The following is a 10,367-nucleotide window of genomic DNA, read 5'->3' as shown; positions in this document are numbered from 1 at the left end:
TATTAGTGTTGAAGTCAAAGAAGAAACCCTAGAGTCCAGACCTGAGTGCTGGAGTTACATCTCAGAACATGAGGCACAGGGTTCTGGGTGAGTTCTCAGGCCACTAAGAAAAAGTAGAGGTTGAGTTCCAAGTGGTTTGGAGTCCAAGTTCCCTACTAAGAGTTTCTGTTAAACCCTTTGGGCTTAATGTATTGAGGGTGAGTCCAAGTCCAGGTCAGAGAGACAGGGAGACGTCCACAGTCGTCTCCCTGTCCAGTTACCAGGGCTCTAAATCAGAGTTCAAGTCACCGGAAGAAAAAGTTTGTTTGAAAAAGTTTGAACAATCTAAAAAAGAGAGTTAGAAACATCCAAAAACGGTTTCCTGTACAGGCAGTTTCTTCAGTGATGTAACAGTCCTAGTCACTTTATGGGGGAGTTCCTCCTAAAACGAAGTCCCTGCTGTGTCGTCTGACATACAGTAGTGACATCAGTGAAGCCTCTCAGTTCACAGCCCTTTGTCTCAGTTCAGCAAATGCCATCATTTAGATGATGAGGCTCTTATGTTGTAATTAAGGCCTTTAATGGAGGGGAACCAGTGCGATGGTGGGCCGGCCGTTCTTCATCACTGTGACAGTTAAGTGGTTTATAAATGTCAGCCATTAAACCCAGCATATATATGAACAGACGGGTCCTGCTGGAGCTGTAACCTGCAGGGCTAATTTACAACATGTCAACTAAACTGTATACTGCTATTATATTCTGTAACATAACATTAGCACAGCTCATGCACTAGGCAGTAGCACCACAGAGCTAAGCAGCAGTTATTACTCATCATGGACGTGATTGAACCATCGTTTCTTTTCTGGTTTTCTATGGATTTCTATTGTTGTTGTTTTCCAGTATTTACAACATTAAAACTTGTACTGTATTTTACATTATATCAGTGTCAGATTAGGAGGAGTCTGATCCTGATTTAGAAATGTGGAATTATATTGTTTCTTTTATTTATTTACTTCAGAGCTGTAAAAAGGTGTGATGGAATTTATTGTCACCCGTCGGGCGAGCTGCCACTAGGTGGCGAGATAAAAAATATGATAGTAGTTTGGAGTATTTTTTAAGTGTGTTTTCTTTTTTCAAAAGTGTGGGGAATTGGGGTGCGTCAACACGGTTGGGATGTTGGAGGTGTGTCGCCAAAAAAAAAGAAAGAAAAAGGGAACGGCTGGTCGAGTGAGTCAGGATGGAGGTTAGCTGGACACCGCTAACTAACCAGACATATGATCTGATTCTTCTGGGAATTCTGAGATCCTGTTTACTTGAACAGATCAGTATGGAACTAGAGATGAGAAGGTTTTGTTTCAATTCAAATGGTGGAGCTATGTCATATTGTTGTGTTGCAATCTAGAACTTTTTGTAGAGGGAATGTTTAACGAGGGTAAATCATTGAAGCTGAAACGGACCACCTTCACACATACAGTATGTCATGTTTATCTTCGGCTCTGTTTCAGCTAAAAGTTGAAGAGCTCACGTCATCACAGCGTCGATGACATGGCTGCGAGATGTAAATAAGTAACAATACCTTGGCTACATGAGCTGGGATGAATCTGCAGAAATGTCTGAAACTTCTTCATCATCATCATCATCATCATCATCATCATCATCATCATCATCATCAGCTGCAGCAGCCACACATAGCAGCCACACATCTGTCTCCCTCCGTATCACATCTCTGTTGGGCGGGGGGTGCGGGGGTCTCGCTGCCGCATTCACTGCCATCCTGAGACCTGAGCCAATTTCACATGACGGCCCTCCAGTTGAAGAGCTGGTGAAATGTCAATTAGCCGTCGCCCACCTACACACCGGCCCCTGTGCTTCACGGGGTCCAGGGCTAATCGCTCATCATTTGATCTTCTGCGGGGTCAATGACAGGAGGACAGCACAGTAAACACAGTAAACACACTTACATACACACCACACAATGACATTCAGTTTTATCACCTGCACATTCACCTGTGTGGGGTCTCCCCGTGACCAGGGGGTTCTGTTCTTACCAATACTTTAAAGGGCCACTGCAGGTATTTTGAGGTGTAGTTGTCAGATCTGACTATGATGTTCTCTCAGCCAACATATGGATGTATAAACATATGTTCAGACGTCACATCATCTGTCTTCCTTTCACTCCTGCCAGCCAACCAGCCTATATTCTCCATCACTGCACACCTGAATCTGCTCTAAGGTTTTTGCGTCTTTATCTTATTCCAGGCTGCTCAATATCCAACAGCGACTATTATCTCTGCTACATGTCCAAACCAGTGTTATCATATGACAGTGGTTCTAAGTGAGAGGGGGAGGCCAGCAAATAAATTTGCAACAATTTTCACACTTTTTCAAAGATAATGGCATGTTTTCTTGGAATGACAGTGTTTTACACAAGGTTCAGTGGATCTTGAAGCAAAAGCCGTGAGCCCAGAGTCACATTTTGGTGCACTTTCAGTCACAACAGGAAGAACAAACTCCCTCTGAAGGGGAACCTCCTGACTGTTGACACACAATAAACAACATTTATGACTAAACTTCCAGGTAAATCTGGAAACAGCTTCACCGGAGCTTGGAGTGAGCACCCCCCGCGGTCAGGTCAGCGCACGCGCGCCCACGTACCTTCATCAAGCTTCGTTAATTTTCTCAACACAGTGACGGAATCAGGTCGAGTATAAACGCGGCACCTGCGCACGGCTGCAGCGACAGAGACGAACAGAGCCGGACGCAGAGAGACGATCTTAGCTGCTCTGGGAAAGACCGGGGAATTCTTCTGAAAGAGTATGAAGTCCAACGTGTCTCTTTGCTGTTTCTCTTTACTTTTACTGCTCCATGTGGTTGGAGCCAGGGCAGCCTCTGATCTACAGGTGAGTCGTGAAGGTGGTGTGCGCGTAAGATTCAGGAATAAGTGTGCGAGGTGAATCGTTATGTCGTTGTGCCCAGAAATAACTTTATTTTTCTCTTTCATCCCTGAATCACAGAGTTTGAAGCAGCTCCTGGAGGACCTGAACACCGCACATTATTATCCTTCTGAGGAGATGGAGGGAGAAGCAAGGGATGGTAACAAGTCGGAGTTTGGAGCTCCAGAGAAACACACCTGGGACTTGGGACCCTCAGACCCCAGCAACTCTGCACTGACCACTGAAGAAAACGTCCTGACCCGGCTGCTGAAGGACCTGATGAGAACCTCCAAGCGCGCCTCCAGCCGGTACAAGAAGGGAGGACTGAGGAGCTGCTTCGGTGTCCGCCTGGAGAGGATCGGCTCCTTCAGCGGGCTGGGATGCTGAGAGTAAGTCGAACTAATCATACTACCATATAAAAAAAACCATAATGAAATTGTTAATAAAGAAATAAATAAGATAAAGAAATCGATCAAATCAAATGTACAATTTTCATTTGGACTTTTTTGGTAAAGATATGTGGCTTGAATGCTGCTGATTAATTGAAAAACTAACTAAAAATTCTATTTCTCATTATTATTACTATTATTAGAACTACTGTACGATAATCTTAACAATCGAATTACATTTTTTGGTCAAAGCAAATGATCTATTTATTTAAAAAAAAAGATTGTATTGTACAGATTGTACAGATCTATAATCTTCAGTCAAGATGGTAAATGATGACATATGAAGGAGTTTTAATTTTAAACCATTAATAAAGCAATAGAAACCTTCCTTAGTAAAAACCAAAAGAAAAACAAGAGAAGAATAATTAATTAAGATTGAAAAATATATTAAAACCCCTAGTCTTTAGAGAGGTAAACAAGAAGGATGGTTATGTATATGAGCTCAAATTAGGTTGAAATAAATGGAAAATAAAATTAAAAATCCTAATTTACATTTCAGAATATGAACAGTTTAAATAGGGCTCCATTTAAAAGTGACAACAGCTAAAGGCACCAGTCCCTTCCTGCGGACAGAACAAATGGGGTTCAAACATTGATGCTGTTAATGGCTCATATCAGAGCAGGAGGAGAGTCTCTGGTTCATTTCACAACAGTAGACTCCCTGCAGCTCCGCAGCAGCAGCAGCAGCTCCGCAGCAGCAGCAGCAGCAGCAGCCCTTGTGTCTGTGTTTGATATTTCTAAACTCCTCCAGAATCTTTGGCACTGATGTGTTTTTGTTCTGTGTTTGATATTTCTAAACTCCTCCAGAATCTTTGGCACTGATGTGTTTTTGTTCTCTCTACAGGCGTGGATAGAAATCCTGGGTCTCATCAAGCCGCACTGGCGCTTCTGTTACAGTCTCACTCCTGTCTTTGACTCCTGTTCTTTAGCTGGTTCTCATTCAGAACTGTGATATCTCATTTGTTCATCCTGTTGACTGTTAAATATATAATATACAATAAATTATTGTAAAGTTATTTATTTATTTTTTTGTTATTTTCCTGTTGGTATGCACTGTAATATTCTAGTAAAACAATTATTTTGCATAAAGGCAGAGTCTGCGTCCATTTTGTTTGTCACAGCTTACATGAATACTGAATGAACAAATGATAAGACACATCATTACACAGTAAAAAAACAACCCCACAATACATAAGTGGTATCATCACTTATTCTGACTGTTATATTCTGACACTAATTCGGTGAAAATTGTGAAGAACCCAACTTGTGCACCATGAGTATTTGGCCCAGATGTATGAAAAATCTTAGATCATGAATAAAAAAAGGCCTGCTGCAATCAGTCAAGCCCAGGTAGACCGTTAACTCTTTACTGGAACACACACTATCTATGGTCTGACATGGTCTGGTTCTGGCTGCAAGAGACTTAATGTACAGCGACTGCAGAACCGTACAGTATTCCACCATCATACGCACAGTTTCAATCCCCATGCTGAGTTCATTAGGAAACTGGACCAACAGTAGCATATCAATAAACTGGTACAGTTCCAGAATGGTTCTAGTTCCTGAATTCGATTTTAAAATAGCACATCATCTTTACAAAGAGAAAATAAATAGACACCTAAAGGGTACGCAGTGGGAGAGTGGCCAGTGTCCTTACCTTAGACTCTTTGTTTCTACTTGTGATGGACCAAAGAACCGTCTAGGACAGGGTTCACGGGCCAAAATGAGGTTCATACTTTGGCGGGCAGGTCGGTTCAGTGATGGCTGGATGTAGAATGCTGGGTGAAATCAATTAAATAAAACTTTCAGAGATAATTTGGCTCATTTGATTTCTGCTGCCATTTTAGTGGCACCAATAGAAATGACAGTGGATTTGTTGGAATGCATGGAATTGCATGAAACTGAAGGATTGACATCAGTCTTTACCATGCCTTGTACTCACCTTGTTCAACGATCGTCTTCAGGATCGTCCGACCAACACCTCCTCATCTCTCCGTACCTCTCACGACCCTGAAAAGATAAAGTTAAGAAGAAGATGAATAAAAACACCTGCATTTTTCTTTTGATGGTTGTGTCACTTTAGTGTTAATTAGAAAAAGTTCAACACACCCTTGAATACAGGATGATTGGAGAAACGCCTGAGCGGTTCCACGTATGGAGACACATTATGAAATAAAGTTCCTGAACAGAATTTGAACTTTATCCTATACAGTAACAGTTCCTCAGCAGCATGGATCAAACGTGAGTTTGTGTCTTTCCATCTGATGGACCTGTGTTGATCTGGAGTGTCTCAGTGTGTTGTTTGGAATAAACAAACGACGAAGGGCCAAGAAACCATGAACACGTCAACTTGTTGCGTCTTTAGGTTTTCGACTACAAATTGTACCTGATAAACACTGAATTACGTCATGATAATAATTGATAGTTTTTAATTGTTAGCACCTGTTAGCAGCACGGTGGTGAGAATCAGATCCTTCCTATTGAAGGCTACCCCACCACAATCACGTACACCGTTAAATTTAGCAGCTGTCTACGACTGTTCCTTTACTACTTCCCGTAGCTCGGTGACAACACACGTGGTGTGAGCCGGGTGCTGGAGTATGTTTGAGAAACAAAGTAGCAAAAGGAAGCAGATATGTCATAGGAATGCCCTATATCTGAGAGACAACACTTTAAAAGGAGCAGTTTCCAACAGCTCCTGTTATCAGAATCAGGTGTCAGGAATGTCAGTACAATTCCTGGCATACCGATTTGTGTCAGGCTTCAGTATAAAAGGGCTGCTGCTGTGCTCTGTAGCATCCAAACATCTACCAAGGAACAAATAAAAGCCTCCCATCTTCTAAAGACTCAACCACCAGGAGGACTTAGGACAAACATGCATCTGTCTCTTATTCCCATCTGCGGGCTCCTCATCCTAAACCTGCAGCTGTCCGTCTCGCATCCCATCACCACTGGGCTATCAGACACTGACATGGACATCTTCAAGGTGAGCCTGGATTTCCAGCAGCTTTTGACATCTCAATATTAATTTGTAGCTGAGACTAAGAGTTGACAAACAGCCTTGAAATGCTAAACCGACGTATGATTTTGTGGCTTTGACAGGTGCTGCTCCACAAACTTCAGGAGTCTGTTTCACTGCAGTCTGAAGTGGACCAGAGAGCCCCTGTAGACCAGGACGGTCTGGACAGAGTGGCTGCAGAAGAAGTGACAGAGGAGCAGCAGCAGCAGCCCCAAACTGGACTGGACGAGGCCGCCATTAGGGAATTTTTTTCAGCCAAGAACCTGAAGAACGTCCGTAACGACTCCACCAGGAGATCCTCCGGCTGCTTTGGACGTAGGATGGACAGAATAGGCTCCATGAGCTCTCTGGGCTGCAACACTGTGGGCAGATACAGTAAGTTTGAATGACATTAAGACAAGCTTTAAAGGAAGAACACAGTGAAATGAGTGATGGTCAGTATGAATGGTTGGATAAATATCATTCCTCTCACTGACTGACTGTCTTTTCTTCCCTCACAGATACAAAGTAAAGATGAAGTCTTACCGCCTATTTTCTGGAACTGGGACACTTCTGTAGAGGATATTTTTACCTGAATATTATTTATTAACCAATATTTATTAAAAATCTTTTTTGTCGCTTACCATATATGTACTTGAAATGATTGTAAGATTGTTGTTCTGCATTATGTTTTAATAAAGGTTTACGTCAGCGCACCAACTGAAGTTTGAGACTTTAACTACAAAACACACACACGTGTATATGTCTTTGTAGGGCTCTGCCTTGACTGTCACTCATTTGCACAACTTAATCCATGATGCTTATCATTAGAATGTATCATTTAAGGTCATATGATTCTTACGTTTCGATCACCCTTAGCAACAAATCAGTTCTTTTGCATCATGACTGCATATGCTATCAATTTGTCCACTGAGTCGGGACCTGTCTGCCCTGACTACAGATTGTAGACAGTTCTTATTTTTCTTTTTGACATACTCTTTGACAAGTGACAGACAAGTATTTCAGTGTGTTGAAGCAGAGTAAACAACACATTTAAAAATATAAAACAAAGTCACGGCATAACATTTTCCTTTGATATTATTCTATTTGCACTTAGTTTTTATGATGATAAGAATGTAAAAAGTCAGGTTTATTAAATCTCTTTTTATGAAAAACATATTTCTTTGCTCACAATAAACATTGAATCAGTTTGGAATAATTTAAGAATTTAGACTGAGAAAAATGAGCATTCTGGGCCATAGGCCTGATTTTGCTGGGACGTCGGTTCCCTTTGATTTTACTGGCAGCATGTGGACGATCTGAGAACTGCATCTACACTGAATAAATACTTTCATGTTAAAGTTAATATCAATTTAGCCAATCAACAGGCGACCACTAGGGTCTGTCAATAAACATAATGGACCCTTGTGCCCTGCAGACATGTGACCGTCTGGTACAGGCATAAGGCCCGGGGGCCGGATCCGGACCGTTCGGCTTTTTAATCCTCCAAACTTTTTTAATTATATAATTTATTTATATTATTATTATAGTTCTGCCTTTCCATGCAACACCCGCATCTCCCCAATAGATGACATAGAAAATGATTAAAACATTTTACCATTTCAGCCTTTATGCATGACTTTTACATGTCGTTTATCTTAGTTCACCCAAACGCTCCATCTATCTGCTCCTGACCCGGCCCCCCACTGTGGCCCACTAGTCAAAAAGTTTGCCCACGTCTGGTCCAGTATCAACCTGTAGACCATATTCTCTGCTTAGTTGAAACACAGATACTTTCCTGAACCAATATTAACAATAAGAACCACCAATCAAAGGTCTTTCTGTCAGCCCTGGAGGGCAGACGGTCTGAGCTCAGACCTTTAACACGGCTTCTGAGGTCATGGAGATGCCATGGCATCTGGTCATCATGGGTGTATACACCCCCACATCGACACACACCTCCACTCACACACCCATCCATCCAGCCACATTCACTCACCCTCATGCACCACTTCACAGGACATATGACCAGCTGCCTTATCACACAGAGGTGTCAGAATGCTCTTAAGGTTTTCTACAATTTGATGCCACTGACAATGTGTGTGTGTGTGTGTGTGTGTGTGTGTGTGTGTGTGTGTGTGTGTGTGTGTGTGTGTGTGTGTGTGTGTGTGTGTGTGTGTGTGTGTGTGTGTGTGTGTGTGTGTGTGTGTGTGTGTGTGTGTGTGTGTGTGTGTGAATGTACTGTAAGTATAAATTTTGCAGGGCAGCCTGTATGATCAGTCGGCCCACTAGAGGGATAACATGAGGAGCGTGGTTCTGTGGGCTCTGTTGGGCCTGATGTGTCACAGCACACTGGTCAGCAGCCACGCACTGGGACGGGCCTCTTCTACCAGTGACCTTGGTCAACTCAAGGTAAGAACCCCTGGTAACAAGTGCGTTCGTTTAAATTAAATTTAGATACAGGTTTTTATACTAACATTTTATACTTGTATCATCATGACTTGGTGAGACAGCAGTCATCTGTACAAAGAATCAAACCCTAGACCCTGTGCATGGAAGCCAGGAATACCACCATTAGTGAATAACATATAGTGAACATAACTTCAGAAAAAATTTAATTTGCTTTTTAATTAATTTACTTTAACTAAAAGATGACAAAATGTAACCTAGAAATCCTATAAACCTGCAGGGATTGTTAGCCAAAGCTAAAATAAAATAAAATAAAATTTCCCAGTTCCCAGAAAATACTATGAGACTAAATTCATTCTTATATTTAAAATACAAACACACATTATTTTTCCATTTATAATTTAAAGCTAAATGAACTCTAATCTAACATATTACTAGGGTATTAAAAACAATCTTATTTACACTTGAAACTATTTTTAATTCATATATTTTTTCAGTAATTTCTAGCCACCAAGTCCTATATATATATATGTGTATATACTATATATATATGGTTATAATTGTCATTGTAAAAATGTTGTCACTTCTAAAGGCGTTGTTGAATTCAGGAAAGTCTGTGTTTTAACCTTCTTTTAACGTCATTTCCTCGTCAGTCGTTGTTGCAGCGTTTTGAGGAGACTCTGGCCGAGGCAGTGCAGGAAGAAGACGCTCCAGACGCAGATTATGAAGGAACAAACCAACAGTCGGAGCGCAGCCAGGCCAACCAGGGATGGGGCTTGGACCGGGAAGTTGATGAAGATCTGTTGAAATCAGAAAGACCTCCACCTCAGGCAGAAGGTCGAGGCAGGCCTCTGAGTCAGAGGAGCCGTCTGCAGGACCTGCTGATGAGCAGGAGGATGACCTCCAGCTGCTTCGGAGCCAGAATGGATCGGATTGGGAATGCTAGTGGTCTGGGATGTAACAGCGGAAGAGGTGAGATCTGGAATATTAAAGACAGGAATTATATCATTAATTACATAAAGGGTGGATCAAATTAGATTTAGTTGACATAGGCAATAAAAAGACATTAGTTAAGGAAATAACACTAAATCCTGGTATGTTCTAGAATGATTTTGAATCCTGGCAGTTGACATGATGTTAAAGGTTTCTGTAGAAATCGGCCAGAAAAAGGACAGGATTAAACCAGCTGTAACTGGATTTTTTAAAAGTTTATAAAATATTTACCTACACTCACAAATGATCGCAAATAAACAGATTAAAAACAAAAACATGTTAGAGTCTTTACAACGTAAACTACTGGAAAAAAGTTTTTACTGAATATAAATTACAGCAACTTTGTATTATGTTACAAATATAAAACAAATACAAATGTTTGGTCTCAATAATGATATAATATTATGTTTTATCTAACATCTGCATTATTTGTGTACAGCATTTAGTTTTTTAAGAGGCCAAAAGTGAGGCTCTGGTGCCATTTGTTATGTGTCATATGTTTTAAACCAGTTTGATTTAAATTAATTTAAACACTCATTTATTGCTACTACTAACAAAATCAAGTGTTGGTAAAAGTCCTCCGATGTTGATGATGATTTTTCATTT

General features: G+C 41.1%; 3 protein-coding genes and 2 long non-coding RNA genes across 7 annotated transcripts in view; 3 read left to right on the top strand and 2 right to left on the bottom strand.

Moving 5' to 3' along the window:
• Window positions 1-1,630, bottom strand: part of LOC112487574 (uncharacterized) — a 9,169-nt gene extending 7,539 nt beyond the window's left edge. For both annotated transcript variants that reach the window (XR_003050780.1, XR_003050779.1), the window contains exon 1: window positions 1,556-1,630. This is a non-coding gene — a long non-coding RNA (uncharacterized LOC112487574). The remainder of the gene's footprint in view (window positions 1-1,555) is intronic.
• A 1,027-nt stretch (window positions 1,631-2,657) lies between these two features.
• Window positions 2,658-4,450, top strand: nppal (natriuretic peptide A-like). Its single transcript, XM_008318508.3, has 3 exons — window positions 2,658-2,879; window positions 2,994-3,301; window positions 4,206-4,450. Exons 1-2 carry the CDS (start codon window positions 2,796-2,798, stop codon window positions 3,297-3,299), a joined length of 390 nt encoding a protein of 129 aa, XP_008316730.1. The 5' UTR covers window positions 2,658-2,795; the 3' UTR covers window positions 3,300-3,301; window positions 4,206-4,450.
• Window positions 3,134-6,006, bottom strand: LOC103384828 (uncharacterized). The gene is made up of 4 exons (XR_522153.2): window positions 5,471-6,006; window positions 5,304-5,371; window positions 5,019-5,139; window positions 3,134-3,320 (listed from the first exon to the last, which is right to left on the bottom strand). It is a non-coding gene; the product is annotated as an uncharacterized LOC103384828 (long non-coding RNA).
• A 133-nt stretch (window positions 6,007-6,139) lies between these two features.
• On the top strand, window positions 6,140-7,075 carry nppb (natriuretic peptide B). Of its 2 annotated transcripts, XM_008318509.3 has the most exons (3): window positions 6,140-6,347; window positions 6,464-6,755; window positions 6,881-7,075. In XM_008318509.3, exons 1-3 carry the CDS (start codon window positions 6,237-6,239, stop codon window positions 6,889-6,891), a joined length of 414 nt encoding a protein of 137 aa, XP_008316731.1. In that variant the 5' UTR covers window positions 6,140-6,236; the 3' UTR covers window positions 6,892-7,075. The 2 variants fall into 2 exon arrangements, with proteins under 2 accessions (XP_008316731.1, XP_024914867.1); XM_025059099.1 differs by lacking the exon at window positions 6,881-7,075 and having other exon boundaries at window positions 6,464-6,784.
• Window positions 7,076-8,614: 1,539 nt separating this feature from the next.
• Window positions 8,615-9,805, top strand: nppa (natriuretic peptide A). Its single transcript, XM_017035690.2, has 2 exons — window positions 8,615-8,771; window positions 9,422-9,805. The coding sequence occupies exons 1-2, from the start codon at window positions 8,661-8,663 to the stop codon at window positions 9,803-9,805; spliced, it is 495 nt and encodes a 164-aa protein (XP_016891179.1). The 5' UTR covers window positions 8,615-8,660.
• The last annotated feature ends 562 nt before the right edge of the window (window positions 9,806-10,367 follow it).

The sequence above is a fragment of the Cynoglossus semilaevis genome, chromosome 10 (genome assembly GCF_000523025.1).
Source record: "Cynoglossus semilaevis isolate Cse_v1.0 chromosome 10, Cse_v1.0, whole genome shotgun sequence".
NCBI classification, from domain to species: domain Eukaryota; kingdom Metazoa; phylum Chordata; class Actinopteri; order Pleuronectiformes; family Cynoglossidae; genus Cynoglossus; species Cynoglossus semilaevis.
Note: the sequence above shows the minus strand (reverse complement) of the source record. Positions and strands in the feature narration are given on the sequence as shown.